This window comes from Erpetoichthys calabaricus, chromosome 9 (genome assembly GCF_900747795.2).
Source record: "Erpetoichthys calabaricus chromosome 9, fErpCal1.3, whole genome shotgun sequence".
NCBI lineage: Eukaryota > Metazoa > Chordata > Cladistia > Polypteriformes > Polypteridae > Erpetoichthys > Erpetoichthys calabaricus.
This window is the reverse complement of record NC_041402.2, coordinates 134,246,840-134,266,054: the sequence shown is the minus strand read 5'-3', so window position 1 is coordinate 134,266,054 and position 19,215 is coordinate 134,246,840. Positions and strand designations below refer to the sequence as shown.

The 19,215-nt window shown below is 37.7% G+C and overlaps 1 protein-coding gene across 1 annotated transcript; it reads left to right on the top strand.

The window, feature by feature from the left end:
* The first annotated feature begins 11,669 nt into the window (after positions 1–11,669).
* Positions 11,670–16,715, top strand: LOC114657239 (C-C motif chemokine 3-like). The gene is made up of 3 exons (XM_028808967.2): positions 11,670–11,793; positions 12,148–12,265; positions 16,230–16,715. The coding sequence occupies exons 1-3, from the start codon at positions 11,730–11,732 to the stop codon at positions 16,327–16,329; spliced, it is 282 nt and encodes a 93-aa protein (XP_028664800.1). The 5' UTR covers positions 11,670–11,729; the 3' UTR covers positions 16,330–16,715.
* The last annotated feature ends 2,500 nt before the right edge of the window (positions 16,716–19,215 follow it).

Sequence of the window (19,215 nt, the reverse complement as noted above, 5' to 3'; positions counted from 1 at the left end):
GATTAATGAATGTCATTTGCAATCATTGTCATTCAGTTCACTTCCCTGAAGAAACAACTGGCAATACAAGTAATACATTTACACGTTGTTGTCAAAAGGGTCAAATTAGACTGCCTTCTTTACATTCATATACTGAATATCTACAGAGGCTTATAACTGACGATGTACCTGAAAGTGAAATCTTTATCAACTACATTAGATTCTACAAATCGGTATCCACTATGAACATTAACGGTGGCACTGTACGTGACATCCGTCTTGAAAAAATGTTGTTTATTGATGAATGTTCAATGACATGAAGTCACTTACTCAACACCATTCATAAACTTCTACAAACGTTTATGAATAATAATATTCGATTTGGAGGAAAGGTACTTTTATGAGGAGGAGATTTTAAACAGTGATTAGCTATTCTTCCAGATGCCATGCACTCAGCTATTGTTCAGTGCACCTTAAAATACGCAGACAATTGGCATTGCTTTCAAAAGATACAGTTAGTAAAAAAGATACGATGTCCAGAACCAGATCATAACAATTGCTTATTACAACTGAGAGATGGTGCACTCACCAATACAGATGGACTTCAGCCACATATTATTACAATTCCTCAAGCCTTTATCTGCGACGACTTAGTTACAGAGACATTTGGAACAGCAATCTCATTAGACCAAATGCCCCTTTTAACACAACGCACTATATTATGTCCAAAAAATATTAATGTGGAAAACATTAATACTCAAGTCATTCCATTACTTCCTGGAGAGACACAACTCTTTCTAAGCTCTGACAAACTTGACTCTGATCACAACAATAACCATCTTAAATGACCTTACAAGTTCTGAGCTGGAATTACCTTTTACACTTAAACGGCGTGTACAAAGACATTTTCAAATAAACCTTTACACTGTGCCACACACTTTATTGTTTGCTTTCTATTTGCATCATCTACACCGTCACACTATTCTATATCTCATTCATACATCACGCTCTTTGTCATTCCCAACACCAGGGGTTGGCGAGCGAAGCGAGCAGGGGGCAGAGCCCCCTAGTTCTTTAATCTAAGGCAGGGGTGTACAAACTCCAGGCCTCAGTGGCTGCAGGTTTTCTTTCTAATCCTTTTCCTAATCAGTGACCAGTTTTCACTGCTAATTAATTTCTTTTCCCTTCATTTTAATAGCCCTGTTTTTAAGGATTCTGTCCTCTGATTTGATTCTTCCCTTCATTAAATGACAGCCAAACCGAAATGAGACATGAAACAAGCTAACAGATAACCAGCTAAATTGGGGCTTCAATCTTTGACCAATTTCACTCCAACCAATCTCTTAATGAGAAGCTGATTCTTGCTGTTAATTAAACCCATTATTTAATTCCATGGTTTGTTGCTTCTCTCATTCTGCCACAGCAGACATTTCCAAAACTTGATTTTCTGTTTTTTCTAAGAACGCCGTCAACATGTTTTGGTGAGCTGAGACCTTCACTTTTCTCTATTTTCAGATATTGTGTGATGGGCACAGATGAGCTGGGGAGTATTTTTTGTATGTCGCTTAAATCATCCAAGATCAGGTGCCTCATCTTGGATAAGTTAATGCTGGTGACACTCATCCGGGATAGGTTGGTTTTTCAAACGCAGCCATGTATTAGATTAGTCTAGCTGGATCTAATCATACGAGATGAATGCACGTGCCCGCGCTGATTGAAAAGCCCATATATATTGAGTCTAGAAAACTTGATCAGCAAGTCTTTGATAGGCTGTAACAAAATGATGAAAGAACGGGCGCATTTTTTTTCACGCACACGGCGCAAGACCTTTTATTCGAAGGACATGAAGAATTTCAAGATTTAATATGCAGAAGGGGTAACACTGCAAAAGCAGCCCAGACCAGAAAAGATGGCTGGCAAAAAGTGGCCGACAAATTAAACGTTAAGTAGAGTGCATACTTTGAAACAGCACTGTTTGAATTCAGGTTTGCTATCATCTTCATTATTTGGGACTTGGCTGGCTTTCATGCATTTCTCATCTCCACAGTTTCCACGCTTTCATTGGACTTTTCTGTGTATATGAATGTTTGTTTGTGGTTTTGTAAATTATATACGTTTTCTGGTTTAGAGAAGGGGAGGACAAGGGAGGTCAGGGCCGTGTTGGATTTTTTTTATTTCTCTAACACTGTATATATTTGCACTTGCATAGGTTTCAGAGAATACTGAGATATCTCTATGTTATATTTCATTCTTTTTCCAATATATTCATTTTTTTTACATACTGAACCTTTTGTCTGTGCCCAAATGGTTTGTTTTTACTGTCAACTGGAGAGCTTAAGTGGAGGGTGGGTAAGGAATAAAGGGGTAAGTACAGTTTGAAGTGGCCGAGTCCAGATATTGCTTCCACAAAGCCCGAGTATGTAACTTGCCACCTCTAAGTGTGAGCGTGGTTGTTACATGGTTTCCTTCCATACAATGTTCAAGTTGTCTTAACTGGGAAATTGAAAAGTGTCCATTTTTAATTGCAAAACTGTGAAACATGAAGCTCCATCCATCCATCCATTTTCCAACCCGCTGAATCCGAACACAGGGTCACGGGGGTCTGCTGGAGCCAATCCCAGCCAACACAGGGCACAAGGCAGGAAACAATCCTGGGCAGGGTGCCAACCCACCGCAGAAACATGAAGCTCACTAAAAATAATTTTTTTTGGTGTAAAGATACAGAAAAAATACAATATTGCTCCATAAAGACTCCTTTACATTTCTATCTTTACATATATCCTTATAGCGTAATCATACACCAATAAAATTAATCTATGTCTTCCTAAGCTTTTTTTTATTTCAAAACATTCCAATATACATCAATAAATCATTTTTAAGCAATTAGATTCAACAATAACCTCATTTATTTGGAACTCAAAACATCCACGTATCCAAAGAGCAACCCTACAAAGACCTAAGGCAGAAGGTGGCATGGCTCTACCCAACTTTCAGTTTTATTACTGGGAAGCAAGCATACAAGCTATAAAAACCTGGAAACAAATAGATGAACATACACAGGCTTGGTCCGTAATAGAAGTAAAATCCTGCAGTACTTCTTTATATTCCCTGCTTTGTACCCCAATGAATGCAAGTTATCGCCAATATACTAATAACTCAATTATGCTTCACTCACTCAGAATATGGAACCAATGTAGAAAGCATTTTAAGATGGAGAAGCTTTTATCTGTGGCACCTCTGCAAGAGAACCACCTCTTTCAACCCTCGCAAACATATGCAGTTTTTAATATCTGGAAAAAATTTGGGATTAAATTGCTTAGAGATCTTTATATAGACAACATCTTTGCATCCTACGAACAATTATATTCCAAATTTAACTTTCCAGCTACACATTTCTTTCACTAACTTCAAATTAGTTGTTAAACAGAACCTGCCTGATTTTCCACATCTTGCACCCTCATCCATGCTGGAAATAATATTGCTCAATTTCAAGGACTTAGACACCACCTCTGCAATATATAAAATTATTTTACAGTCCCTCCCTTTCAAAGATCCAAGAGGACAATGTGAAAAAGATCTCTTAATCAATATATCAGAAAAGGAGTGGAAAACAACAATGCAGAGACTTCACTTGAGCTTCATATGTACAAAGCATACATATTATTCAACTCAAAATTATACAGGGTGGCCCACGAAAAAGTGTCCCGCCTCCAAGAAGATGACTGCATTACATGGTGAAGAGAAAAATTATCAAATCTGATACTCACATTTACAGAAGATGCTGAAAGTGATCTCCTTGTGCGTCAATACATCTCTACAAGGCAGGCAACACGACCGCAGCCGGCTATTGGGCGGCAGACAAGACGGGAGTCGTCTCGATGGAGGCAGGCCACCTTTTCATGGGCCACTCTGTATATCGAGCACATCTGTCTCACCTAAAACTGTCCAAAATGTATCCAGGGCAAGATCCAACCTGCAAACGTTGCAATCAAGTCCTAGCCTCACTGGGTCACATGTTTTGTGCCTGCACCAAGTTAACATCATTTTGGACCAAAATTTTTAAGTTCCTCTCAGACAGCCTTGGTGTCACAATCCCTCCTAACCCATTAACAGCTGTGTTTGGTGTTTTTCTAGATGGGTTTAAATTGGAGAAGGACAAACAAACTGTGATTGCATTCACTACACTTTTGGCACGCAGACTTATTTTGCTAAACTGGAAGAATCCTAACCCTCCTCTTTTAAGTCAGTGGGAAACCGATGTTTTATACTATTTGAAATTGGAAAAAATCAAATATTCAGTTAGAGGATCTGTACAGAATTTTTTTAAAACCTGGCAGATATAATCAATAAAATTTTAGAATAAGCTCTTAAAGGACAGAGGAAGCAATTATCTCCGCATTTCTTTTTCTTCTCCATTCATCTCTACTGGTCTATTAAGCTCATCAATTTAGGTATGTTTACAAGCCTTACATTTTACCCCGTTGGCCATGCTCTCTCTCTCAGGGGTGGGAGTCGACTTGTTTTTCAATCCCATTTTTTGTAAAAATTGATCGATTTGTATGAATGATTAAAATAAAATTAATAAAATTTAAAAAAAAAAATTAATCTATGCCTCTCCTCCACATCACAAAATGTGACATGCTGCATATTTTCCACATGAAGACACACCATTGTGTATATCACTGTGTTTTCTCCACAGGTAAATCCTAATGCATGGGAAACTGCTCTCCCAGCGCTGTATTGCCAGCAACTGCCCTTTCCTGTTTCTTGATTCCTGCTTAAGAGCTTCAGAATATGCAATGTCCAAGTGAAGTGGAGCTGCAAGTTTCTTTTCTGTCTCTGATACATATTTAGGATTGCAAGATGGCGATAATTATTGACAAAGTGGGGATTGTACTACCACAACAAAATGACCACATTTGACAGGAAATGAGTCAAGTGACCTTTTTAAGATCTTTGTTCAAATTTTAAATGACAGACAGAGGGCTGCAATGATAACCCAAATTTACAACAAGGACACAAGGGTTCACGTCCTGGCTGCTTCTGTGATGGTCCTGGTCGGCTCCATGCTCCTAGACTGCTTCCAGGAGTGTCTTGAACCCGGAACTGTCAATGACATACCTGAGGATGAACCCGGGCAAAGGCGGACACACACTTTCAAGCTGGTACAAAGTGTTGGGTGCTTTTATTTAAAATCAAACAAAAGTGCATTGCGAGTCTTCCTCAATAAATAATTCACAAAACCGTGTGCCAAAAAAATGGAGATTAAAATGTCTAAATAAATAAAAATGAAGTTAAAATCTCACTCAGGTTTCTTCCATTAAAGACATTCCCGAGCCACAGTGCCTCCTTCCTAAAACTGACTTCTCCTCCACTTACCCCAGATGGGATCTCAACAACAGGAGGAGATGTTCTCCAACAGGTACAATCAACCCTAACACAGGGGTGAGCAAAGTCGTTCCTGGAGGGCCACAGTGGCGGCAGCTTTTTGTTCCAACCCAGTTGCTTAATAAGAAGCACTTACTGCTCAGGTAATACTTCTACTTCATTTTATTTGTCTTGCTTGTTAAGATTTTGAACACTTATTGCTTATTTTAGTCTTAAATAGCTGTATTCTCTGTTTTTAATTGCTCCTTATTAGTAATTGATGCAAATGACAAAATAAACCAGCATTTCTCCATTTAGGTTGTTTCCATTTACATAATACTTGGAAGGAAAGTTAAGGACTAAGAATTACTCATCCATTTTAGACTTCAAATTATTTGGATGATATCCTTAGAAAGAAATAAAAAATCTAGGATATGGGAATGACCTGACATGGCAGATTTAAAGCACTAACAAGCCATGAAATTAAATTATTGGCAAGGATTGTTTTCTAATTAAGCAACTGGGTTGAAACAAAAACTTGCAGCCACTGCAGCCCTTCAGGACTGATTTTGCCCACCCCTGCCAGTGCACACCGAGTCTTGATCCTCCAGGTCCTGCTGCCAAACCTCAGCCTTACACAGGAGCCCCGCTGGTGTAGTCGGTCACTCCTGCTCCTGACAATCACTCAGCAGGAGTGACCCCTGCCCCTCAAGCACCAGTTGTGCGCTTCTAAAGTGGTTGTCTTCCTGACAACCTGCTCCCATTCCTTTGCACAGACTCCTCCTCAGTTCTGCTTTCTTTTGTCTTACTTAACATCTGTCCTTCTCTCAATTTCGTTTTGTTTCCCCTCTCTACCATGCAGGATTCCTTTATACCTGTATCTCCAGTTGCATGCAGGTGCTGTCCTCATCCTGCCCCAAAGTGTGAATGAAGCACCTGAATGACATGCTCGCATTTGTACATGAATATGCCATTAGTCAGGTACCCCAGTCAACCCTGGAGCCTGCATGCACTGGGGCTCTCCATTATTAATTAAAATTGTGCTTTGCCAAGAACCTTTTATCATAGCCCCCTACATGGAGTTTGTATGTTATTCCCATGTCCTCCTAGTGTTTCTTCCAATAGTCCAAAGACATACAGGTTAGGTGAATTGATGTTGTTACATTGGCCCTAATGTTTGGGTGTTCACCCAGTTCAGCATCACACACATGTGCTTGGGAAACAACTTGAGGGCTCATCTAATGGAAATTCCACCCCAAGTAGAGGGTTGGTGCTGTTACCTAATGCTTCTCCACCTCTTTCCCTTATAGATCTGATGAACGCCACCACCACCATTTACGTCACGTCTAGGTAACAGTTCCTTGGACCTACCTCTTCCAGTGTGGCTCTCTCTTAAGGGGTTCCACCACCATTATGAGCCAATCTGATCTGTTGAGTTGCGATTGAAAAGATATCTCACTATCTTTGTGACCTTTTGTTTTGAGTTTTTAAACATATGCAGGGATCGGGATTGTGGTGCCCCAACATTTTGTAACTCTCCAGTTTTTTTCCTTACACCAGTTAATACTTCTGCCTTGCATGTTTTGGGTGCTTGGACGGTCTTCATCTTCTCTATGATCCTACTCTGAGTAATCAGGTGAAGAAAACAGATGATGGGCAGATGTGTGTAGAATTAAAGCATGTAAATGTTTCCATACAGGAACTAAACATCTGTCTTTTTGCGTCAATAGCATGTTGTTCCCTGGAAGGCAAATGCAATATGTTTTGCACATTTTTTGGTGAATCAAATTAAATTTTGAGCAAATCATTTCACTTATAAATAATTATTACTTAGAGAACCTCTCATTTACAAGCTCAGAATATATACACTTTTAGAGGTATAGTAAAAATAAATTACAAAAAAGAATTCAGCACAAAAATACTACAATAAACATAAAATACCATATAATATGTACACAAAACAAATGTGTATAACATGTATGCATGTATAACAGAGTGGTGGCTCTGAGGCTAGGGATCTGTGCTGGCAATCAGAAGGTTGCCGGTTCGAATCCTATAAATGCCAGAAGTGACTCTACTCCATTGGGCCCTTGAGCAAGACCCTTAACCTGCAATTGCTTCATCTTGAGTATGACATTTATCTGCATATACTCTAGTTTCACATTTTGTAAGCAACATTAAAGCAAAATTTATAAACCTGAAAAACCACAGGATGTAAAATTTGGACTTTGCAAAGTCCAGAGAGAATGATTTGAATATAAGTAATGCTTCAGTAATACTGAACTTGTAAACAATGAAAACCAAAAGCAAAATAAAGAAGGGCAGCATCAGCATAAATACTTGTTTCTGTTTGTAATTATACCATACGGGGAAGTTAACAAAAGAGGAACAGACATGAACTAATACAGAACCCTGAGCTTCACAGAAAGAAACTTAGATAATGTGAAGAAAATAATAGTCTTTATTTAACCCCTAATGGGAGCAGCCGAAGGAAGAAGAAGAAGATTTAACAGTAAAGAAACAAGTCAGGCCAGTGTCAGACACATGTGTGTGTGCGACTCCAGGTGGTCTGAGCAAATTCAATGATCAGCGCTATTAAATGTTGATGACAATTAGATTGATTGTCAGAATTCGGTTTAAAAAAAAGTGAATTTAAATCAGTGCCGTTTCTGTATTGGAAGCTTCCATAAAACTAAATATAAACTGTTTGCAAAAATCATTAGAAGACTGTTGAGCTTGTATAAGTAATGTAACCATTTTATTTAATATTTTGAATAGAAAATGGAAAGTGAATAAAATAATATGTGAACTTGGTCTTTTCATAAATGTAGTAATTACTGCTTTAATTAGTTATACATCAGCCTAAGATATGGTTGTACAAAAAGAGGTGCAGGTGCCAAGAGTTTACATGTAAACTATAATAAAGGATTAAATCATGAAGTGGGTTTTAAAGAATCAAGCATTTCAGCTTGACAAAAAATCTGAAAGAAAACGATAAGAAACACAGTGTGATGCTGTGACCTGGGTACTGAATAAGCAGATACAACAATGTTGTGTAACAGAGCTTTAATTTGTTTTCAGGAAACCATCTGAAGGTGTCCAGGGCCAAAGAATCAGTAGAAGCAGGAAAGTTTGAAATTGTGTAGAAGAGGATATACCTGTTTATATCTAGAAAAAAAGAGTTAATATCAGTTATTTTTATGTAAATGAGATTGGAAAAATACACATTCAGCCAATGTGGTTTTCCATTTTCTTTTACAAAATTTTGTTTAAAAAATTCATTTTACAGGTAGATATTATAGTCTTTTGAGTTCATTATCAAAATAAGGTGGGTTTCAAGAGTTTTAACTGCAATTATAGAATCCAACTTACAACCAAGAGAAGTGTTGTAATTATTAATTAACCAAGCCATGTCCAGAAAATCAATAAGTATGAGTGACAAGTTAGAAAAAGAAGTAACAAAGCATTGGTCATAGGAAACAATTACAGGAAAACAGCTACCAGAACAAAAACAACAAAAATCAGATCACTTACTGGGTAGCACAGGTAGAGGATAATGCTGCTGACTCATGGTTTAAGGGTCCTGGTTCAAATTACAGACCAGTCACGAATGTCTGGAGTATGCACAGATTCTCCATGCCTGTGTGGGTTTTCCTCTAGATTCTCTGGTTTTGCATCCACATTCCAAAAATATGTGTGTTAGGCTATTGGGAAACTTCAAACTAGCCTCATAGAAATGAGTGTGTGTATGTGAACATGTCCTATGATTGACTGGCACTCTATACCAGTCCCGCTTTCTGTATTGTCCCCAGAAAAGGTTGTTGGATAAACTGTCTTGAAAAATGCATAGGTGGAGATTGTTTTGCCAGTAGCAGAAACGTGAAATGGGCCAAAATATCTACTGCTCAGAAGCCCACCGCCCATCCTTCTCCCAAACCAATCACCTCAGATTAACCACTGGCACTTTGCATTAGACAGTACTGCTCTGTTAAACGTTAAAAGCAGTTAACAAGGAGATGTTTGTTTCCTTTAGAAGTAACACAATTTCTTTCTTGAGAGCAAGAAATAAAATAGAAATTCAAAGTTAACCTTATTCAAACACTGAAATTTGTTTTTCTACAGTATACTTTAATCGCTGTCAGTTTAGAAATACAAGCAGCCAAAATTCTAAAATAAAAGCAAAAGGTCAATCCAAATAATAAGGTTCAGAACAAGAACACCAAAATTTCTAACAGCACTTATTCATTGACTGAATTCATACTAGGACATAAAGGCAAATCACCAAATGACAAAAACTTGAAAATACACTGCAATTATGAGACAAGCTTTCGCAATAAAAACTAAACTTGAAAAAAGTTATTTTTATGAGAACAGTCGTAACAATAATCACATTTCGGAAAATCTCTGTGAATGTAATGTGAGAATTCACTGTTTAGAAAGAATCTGGAATTTCGGATAAAACCATTCCTGTTGCTCCACTTGAATTTATTACTGAACACTCATCAAGGTCATGCCTTTAGCAACCATTATGTGCACCTTACCAACCCATTATGCAATAACGAAAAAGATAAAACATTGAAAATTTTAATAAAAAAAAAATGTAAAACTTCCTTGAGCGAGAACTAAAAAACAAAACATATACAATAAAACAAAGCTTGCAAATTCAGCTTTCAAACTATTAAAACCTAATAGACTAATACAACTTGTCTAAAGCAAAAAACTTTTGAAATGCAAGCCCAAAATACAACAGAGATCAGGCTTAAATTAAGAGTAGTCAGAAAATCATAACGTTCAGGCCATACTAAAGAAAACAACAACTGGAAAAAAACCTTTATAAGCACATATAGCATTGGTCAAAGCAGAAACTCAAAGTAAAAATGTACTGTTTATAATTTGTGAGTAAAGATATATTTCAAGAATGATGATGTGGACGGGTAAATAACTGCAGGGAGAGTCCCAAAAGTGATGAGGTGCCAATGAGGTTCACCCCTTTTAATTCCTAAATAATAGAACTCAAAATCAGTGATTGAGGGCACAAAATAGAAATAACATGAAGCAGCCATCCTGGCTTCGTTGAAGGGTTCGGCTCTTGAGAGCAGGTCAGTCCTTTCACCAAATTCGGGTCAAAATGAGACGCCGACATCAGAAGACATCAGACTTTTATAGCCCTATGGCTGGTAAGAGTGGGGTTACTTCCTCTCAAGGGATGTCCTCTCACTATTGCAGAGGAGAGAAAAGATGAGGCTGTTAGCGACAGTGGTCCTCTTGCCCCAGTGGGGTATTGCGTACTTGTGATGAGCAGGGAAGGTGTTCCTCTGACACACATGTGTGACAGTGACCAGTGTGACATGTAACAATACATTTTAAACAAGAAGAAGATTTTGAATGTAGAGATGACCTAAAGATCAAACCTAACAGTATCCCTCTGCATTTCCTTAGGTGTAGTCAGAGGGCCCAATTAGAGCAGCCAGATCTTTTCTGCCTTGGACAAAGATACAGTATAATGTTTCTTTACAAAAATAAAAATAATTTTTCCTTATCACATACTTGGAAAGCATAATCATAAATAATATTGAAGACACTGCATCCCTGGCACTGCATCCTAGTCCTCCTAGGTGCTGATAACTGTCTGAATTTTTGAATAGAGAAAGAAATATGAAGCAAAGTTTGAATTTCCTCTTAAAATGTCTTACTTCAGGCGACTCAAGTTAGCAGGTTAATTACAGACTGAAGAAGAAATAAACCAAATCATGTGTAGTCAAACTTTAAACATTTTATATAGCTGACATTATTTTTACTGTGTTTAATTTTATAATATTATATTGAATATAAAATATTATATTACTATATTAAAAGATACTAATGTTTTATCCTTAAAGAGCTTGGAAAAGCATGTCATGATTTGTTTTGTTACAGACTTTAATAAGTTATATATTTTTAACTTTTTTCTTTTAATTTGTTCTACCAGAAAAGACGATTTTTCTGTAACATGGAAATAACATAACTGGGGAAAATTTTGTGTTTTCTTGTCTTTCAGCATCTGCAGAAAAGAAGATGTAAGCTCACTGTGCTAGGATAAAACAAGAGAAACATTAGTCATGAATTGTACTGAGAAACTTTTTTTTTTGTTTCACTAGACATTATTTAGAGGAAATTCTACAGAACCCTAAAAGTGTTGTGTAAGCATGCGCCATAATCTTCCTACACCATTTCCTAAAAGAGTGAGTGAGCCCATGTCTCTGTCCTATGAATAAATCTGTAGACTAAAACTTGGGAACCCCCTCTTTGAGTTTTAAATACCAGGAGTACTGCTGTACCTTTAGACACAAGAGACTCACATCAGTCACAGTAACAGTCAAGTAAAACTTAAAAATCTCCTGAAAATGAAGATCTTCGGGATAGGCCTATTTATTGTACTGCTGTGTACAGTTCGGGAACTCTGCGCAAGTAAGTAATTTCTAGACTTGTGTTTAAACCATCTTAATATATGGATTTTAAGAAAATAAGAATATCAAATGTTTTATAAACCTGAGGATGTGAAACGCAGACAGTAATAAGAATTGTAGGCTTAGGTGTATCAACAGATTTGTCTTTTTTGGGTTTCCTTAACACTTATTCTGTGTTTTTGTGGGTTAGGCATGTAGATACAGCCATCTAATCACATCATATTTATGCAATGGTGAATTAACTTTAAAAGTTACAAGTTACTGCCACAACTGTGCATTGTGCATACATTCTTTTTTTGCAATTCACACCTAAAAATGTACTTTTTAAAGTTATACATTGCCTTGTATCTTTCAGCAAATGCTTCACACGTGCCAGATGAATGCTGCTTCTCCTTCTATCCCAAAAGGCTGCCAATAAAAAGCATTTCACATTTGAAAACAACGAGCAGCAGTTGTCCTGTTGCAGGCGTAATGTAAGTATCATAATTTAGTTAATGTATAGTAGGGGTAACATAATATGCCGTTCATGATGAAGTCTATAATAAAGTCTGAAGAGGTTCTGAACAAATTACCACATTGTATCTCTGTAAAAGGCGCAATCAGTGTGAGATAGGATTTAATTTCCTTGACAAACTAGGCATTTTACCTAAGAGGCAACAGGTGAATGTTTAAGCTGTGTTGTTTTACATTAGTCATCTTTATAGAGTTGAAAATATCAGGTGTACTGTTCATAACATACTATACTATTTAATAGTTTGCATGTTAAGCAAACTGCCATAATGCGATGGACTTCTAATTTTTACTAGATACATGTAATAGATGGTGGTCTTGATGGGAGGCAGTGACAATGATTATCTTGGGCTAAAAAAGGGGATCATTGCACTGAAAAAATTGTTGGTAGTATGGTGGTCTCCATAATGTGCTGAGGACAGGAGCTTCCAGGTACAAGATGTTCTTTGAAAAAACAGCAAAGTCACAACATTTTGACATTATCAATTAAATCAGATCATCCAAGGTGTCATATCTTGAGCAAAAGAATTTACTTCACTGGTGTAGAACAACATACCATATTACCAGATACATTACCTATTATGGATTTCCTTACAGTGTCAAGATTTTCCAAGTATTGTTGCACAGGTGATCCTAAATCCATTGGGACACAGTCCAAGAGCAACAGGGTGGTGTATCACGTGTGATCTTGTCCTACAAAGAGAAGTGCAAACATATTAGCTTCAGGATTTTTATTCACTGTTTGATTATTGATGATGATTGTTATAACAGATGAACAAACCTCAAGTCTCAAATCTTTGTAAACCACTTTAAAAAATTATTTAGGAAATGAATTAATGAATTTGAACTATAAGGTCTTATTTAAAAAATGAAAAACTTGTTATGGAAGATGAAAAATAACTTTCCAACATTCAACATTACTTAACTGGTTTTATTTACTTTATATACAGATAGGGTATTTTCAGATATGTTTCTGAATTAGAGATTTACTTCATAAACAACCAAAGCCAAACTTAAGTAAATGCGCATTAAAATTTGGAAGAACAGTGATTTAAATCTTATGTTATTTCCTTACTTCAAAACAAATATGAATAGTTTCCATGCTTGAATGTCAAAGCTTTATAAGAGAGTCATGCCAACTTTTCTCTGAGTTAACATACCAGAAAATAAATCTTTTAGGTTTTCTGTTGTGTTACTTGCTGAAATCAACATATACATCAACATTAACATTTGCTGTACACTATGCAATGCCTATGTCTCTTTTATATGTATTTAGTATGGGATTCGTAAAGCAGTGTTAATGTTTGTAATGCAATATCTACTGCAATGACAGAGGCAATGCAATTTATTACTAAAAGTGTTTGCGATGCACCATCTTTTGGAATGACAGAGATATAGCAACCAGACAGACACACAGATGGACACACATACACTTATCCATTATTAAGGTTGATAATACAGTTTTCCTCAAAAGTATGTCTAACATTTTACACACAAGATTTTAAATACACTTAATCCAAATTATAGGTGTGCAGGACTGAAAAAAAAAGGAAAAAACCAAGTATAGGATGTCAGTATATGGCAGGATTCACTCACGCACACAGACACACAATTTGGTAACACCAATGAAACTTACACACACTGTTTTGAGAACACAGAATGAAAACTGGAGAGATTATGTTTTGACCAAAGGTCAGTTAATGGAAGTTTCAAGGAGAAGCTTAGTCAAAAAAAGTTTTTTTCACCCAAACTAAATTACTAACCAAATGACCAAGTTTATGTCACACATTTATTAAACTAGAGGGGTAAAAAAAATACTCAGAAACAAACCAGGAAGTTTTGTATACATTTTCCCAAATCTTGGATATTTTGGAGCATGTGGTATCAGCTTATAAATCGTAATACGCAAATGTCATATGATACAACTTCTGGGATCAGGACCCTTGTTGTATCATAGCAATGGGTGCCACAAATTGGCAGTCATAATGGAAAAATGAGATGACTTTGTACAAAAAAGTCAAAGCATACTGTTAAAAAAATAAACAATTTCAAATGTTATATTCTGCAAAAAACAATTCCAGTACATTCTCTTGGAAAAAGGTTAAGTAATGACCAGAAAAAATATATTTGGAGAAGATAAAAATAATATAGATTAACAAATCATAACTGTTCTCTCAATTCAATGACAATATGAGTTTAATAGACAAACCAGGGGATGCATGAAAAAACAGAAAAGGGTAAAAACCAAGCAAGAAAGCGTGAGGCAAGTCAATAAATACAAGCAAAACTCAGTACCGATAAAGACAATCAAAAGTAGTTTTAGCAAAGGTACTATTAGGGTTTTGAAGCCACAGTCTGGACAGCTAAGTGTTTTTTACCCATTGAATCGATTACCCACATGGCACAACCTCTGAGGACATGCCCCTGATAACTTGGAATGCTATCCTAACAATGGGCTAATGAAATGGCAATGACTGTACAAAACCAAAATGGCAGCCAAAACAGTATAGAATTTATATAACAAAACACAAGTGGTAAATCAAAAAACAAGCACCAGAAATTAATTTCACTGACTCCAAAAATACCTAAAATGAACTGTAAGATCAAACCAAACAATTACAATAAGAGCATAAAAATTATTAACAAATGTCATATCACAGCAATAACAGATTAGTTCAAACTGTGTACAACCAAAGATCAGATGTAAATCAAGGCTGCTGAAATTGTAAGGCAACAGGCCATCTTCTTGCCTTAATATTTTATACTAAACTGAAACTGAATTTTGTTTAACAGGGTACCTTCATGCTCTAAAATTTTAAAAAAGCAGAGACAAACTGGGGTCCACCATGGAATTCCCATTTAATTGTGTTTGAAAAAATAAGACTGGGGAAAAAAGATAATCGATTGTCAGTTGGACAAGCTGATGGCACACTGGCATATCCTCCAGAGTACTGCTCTATGAACTCATAATGACTTCCTGACTTGGTCTTCATTCAGTTCTTGAAGCTGAAACTGGCAGAGTTGGTGTGTGAAACAAGTGATGTCATGGTCTTCCTTCTGGAGGGTTCTCCTCAAGTCAGGGGTAGAAGCAGAAACTGAGCTAAAGACTGCACAACTCTTATTCTCTTCCCCCAGACATATCCAAATCAGTCCCCTTAAACACTCACAATACTTTTGTATTTAACATACGTGATTCAGTATTCTGTTATGTCACAGTAGACGAAGTATTTAATAAATTATCTGAGGTTGTCAGTTAAAGAATGAAATAACCAAGACTTTAGTTATTGTATTGAACTAAGATAAAGTGTTCAACTATTACTCAATCTAAAGTTTAATGTTTCTTCTCCATATTGTAATAAGGTATTCATGAACTAACTGCTTAAACACTTTGAGTTTAATATTTATACTGTATTGTAATTATACAGGCGGCACGGTGGCACAGTGGTAAGCGCTGCTGCCTCGCAGTTAGGAGACCTGGGTTCACTTCCCGGGTCCTCCCTGCGTGGAGTTTGCATGTTCTCCCCGTGTCTGCGTGGGTGTCCTCTGGGTGCTCCGGTTTCCTCCCACAGTCCAAAGACATGCAGGTTAGGTGGATTGGCGATTCTAAATTGGCCCTAGTGTATGCTTGGTGTGTGGGTGTGTTTGTGTGTCCTGCGGTGGGTTGGCACCCTGCCCGGGATTGGTTCCTGCCTTGTGCCCTGTGTTGGCTGGGATTGGCTCCAGCTGACCCCCGTGACCCTGTGTTCGGATTCAGCAGGTTGGAAAATGGATGGATGGATGGATGCAATTATACATGCATGTTTAAGTGGATGCTTGTTTGGATCTCCGTTTTAAAGTGATATTAAAATAATGTAACAATCTGACAGCCATTGTTCTTTTGAATGTTGCTTTCCTCTTCCTTATAAGTTCCGCATTTTTGTGTTTCAGATTTTTTACAAAAAAAGGATATAAAGTCTGTGCAAAAGCAAATGAAAGCTGGGTAAAAAAATATGTGGAACACTTCACTCAACAAAATTCAGAGAAGTAAATGAAGAAGAGGATGATGATGTGTGATAAAGTACCAATCGACATAACAATGACAATAAAAATGATTGTAACCTTTGAGTTTGCAGTCCTGAGCAGGACGAGTGGGTTAAAGAAAGGAAAGCACCGTGGATGGTTATTATAGAGAACAAGCAGACACAACTCATGAAAGCACAATGACTAATGAATTATAATGTACCTAAATAGACCAGAAGTGGGCAGAGCTTATACAAAAAAAACATATTTAAAGCTTTTTAGGTCCTGAAAATTCAACTGATGTATTAATTTTTTTGCTGTAACAAGACTACTACAATTGCTAATTTATATTTTGCATAAATCTTGTATCTGTATTTTTTGCTTGTCATTTATATTTATTAAATGGAGATTTATTACAACATATATTAGGTAGTAATGACTGATGCACTCAATGCTTTGTTGTGTTTTTTTTTAATTTTTTTTATATATACTGAATTTTAAATTAGTGCCGTGTTGGAGCACCCTTAGGTGAGCCCCTATAAGTGAAACTGTGTGAAATACATAAAAGAGTCTTCTCCGACTGGTGGTTCTTATGGTTTTATAGCAACTAGGCAGGAAGATGTGGGTCCAGGGGGGCAGACAGCAGAAGTGATGTCAGTGGAAGAGAGCAGTCAATCTTCTGGACTGCAGAGGGAGGAAAAGAAATAATGTTATCATATAGTGCCATCTCCTGGAGCAGCGGAGAATAAGAGCTCGTTTATACTTCACGCTCAGAACGCGTACGCGCACATATCATGGCTGCCACGCGTTTTCAGCATTCATTTGATGCGTCATCTGAGCAGGTCCTCAGAAATTAAAGCGACGCAGTGCGCAAATTGCAGTACCAGCAAAACGTCGGGGGGGCGCAGTGTGCTAAAAGTTTGAATGTGACATCAGAGTCTCTGTTTACTATCTACATGTGACAGAAAGCCTCTGTGCGGATCCTAGTAGGTTTGATGTGCGTGCTTCGATGTTTGATTAATGGTTCGATGTGGTGAAGCAAAATGCCAACATACAGATGCATTCGTGGTGCTTTTATATTCAGGCATTGCATATTCCCGATCGTAATGACACAATACATTTTAAAAGTCTCACGTACAGTACAATCTTTTGTGCCGTCTTTTTTTTCTGGGGCTTCCTCCTGACCTGACAGCAGCGGCAAAAAGCAATACTGTAGATCGCCACAAAGAACACATTAAATGTATGGTATTCCAAATCTCTGCACATTTAGAATCCTAAGATTTATACTTGATATTACTTTCATGATGAAATGCAATAAATTATGTATGTTACATGTTACAGATAAATCGTTACTTTCGTTTAAATAATGAATACTGTTAATAATTACACACTTGGGGGTGACACGGTGGCAGAGCGGTAGCACTGCTGTCTTGCAGGGAGTCACGTCGCTGGTATTCTCTGCCTGGAGTGTACATGTTTTCCTGCTGGGTTTCCACAATGTGCTCCGGTTTCTTTCCAAAGATATTCAGATTTGGTGACACTAAAATGATGCCAGTGTATGCGAGTGCTTGTATTCACCTTGCGATAAGCTGATGCCTCGTCCAGGGATTGTTTCTGCCTCATGCCCAATGCTAGCTGGAATGGACACAGCCCTGGACTGATGGATTTAATCATTAAACATCCTTTTCAGAGATATTGCGGTAAGGTGTCATCAGAATTTAATGGGTGACCCAGGCAATTCACAACACAGCGAAGCCGAACCTGTTCTCACCGTCATAATATCTTGCACTGCCACCTGGTGGATTCCTCCAGATTTACGTAAAGTACGCGCGCAAGTATAAACAGTACAACACTTACGTAGCAGGAGCATCCGTTGGAGCACGTGTCACATCGCATGAAGTATAAACCCAGCCTAAGCATCACCAAACCCTTAAACTGCCTCCTACAGTGCATCCGGAAAGTATTCACAGCGCATCACTTTTTCCACATTTTGTTATGTTACAGCCTTATTCCAAAATGGATTAAATTCATTTTTTTCCTCAGAATTCTACACACAACACCCCATAATGACAACGTGAAAAAAATTTACTTGAGATTTTTGCAAATTTATTAAAAATAAAAAAATTGAGAAAGCACATGTACATAAGTATTCACAGCCTTTGCCATGAAGCTCAAAATTGAGCTCAGGTGCATCCTGTTTCCCCTGATCATCCTTGAGATGTTTCTGCAGCTTAATTGGAGTCCACCTGTGGTAAATTCAGTTGATTGGACATGGTTTGGAAAGGCACACACTTGTCTATATAAGGTCCCACAGTTGACAGTTCATGTCAGAGCACAAACCAAGCATGAAGTCAAAGGAATTCTCTGTAGACCTCCAAGACAGGATTCTCTTGAGGCACAAATCTGGGGAAGGTTACAGAAAAATTTCTGCTGCTTTGAAGGTCCCAGTGAGCACAGTGGCCTCCATCATCCATAAGCAGAAGACGTTTGAAACCACCAGGACTCTTCCTAGAGCTGGCCGGCCATCTAAACTGAGCGATCGGGGGAGAAGGGCCTTAGTCAGGGAGGTGACCAAGAACCCGATGGTCAGTCTGTCAGAGCTCCAGAGGTCCTTTGTGGAGAGAGGAGAACCTTCCAGAAGGACAACCATCTCCGCAGCAATCCACCAATCAGACCTGTATGGTAGAGTGGCCAGACGGAAGCCACTCCTTAGTAAAAGGCACATGGCAGCCTGCCTGGAGTTTGCCAAAAGGCACCTGAAGGACTCTCGGACCAAGAGAAAGAAAATTCTCTGGTCTGATGAGACAAAGATTGAACTCTTTGGTGTGAATGCCAGGCATCACGTTTGGAGGAAACCAGGCACCGCTCATCACAAGGCCAATACCATCCCTACAGTGAAGCATGGTGGTGGCAG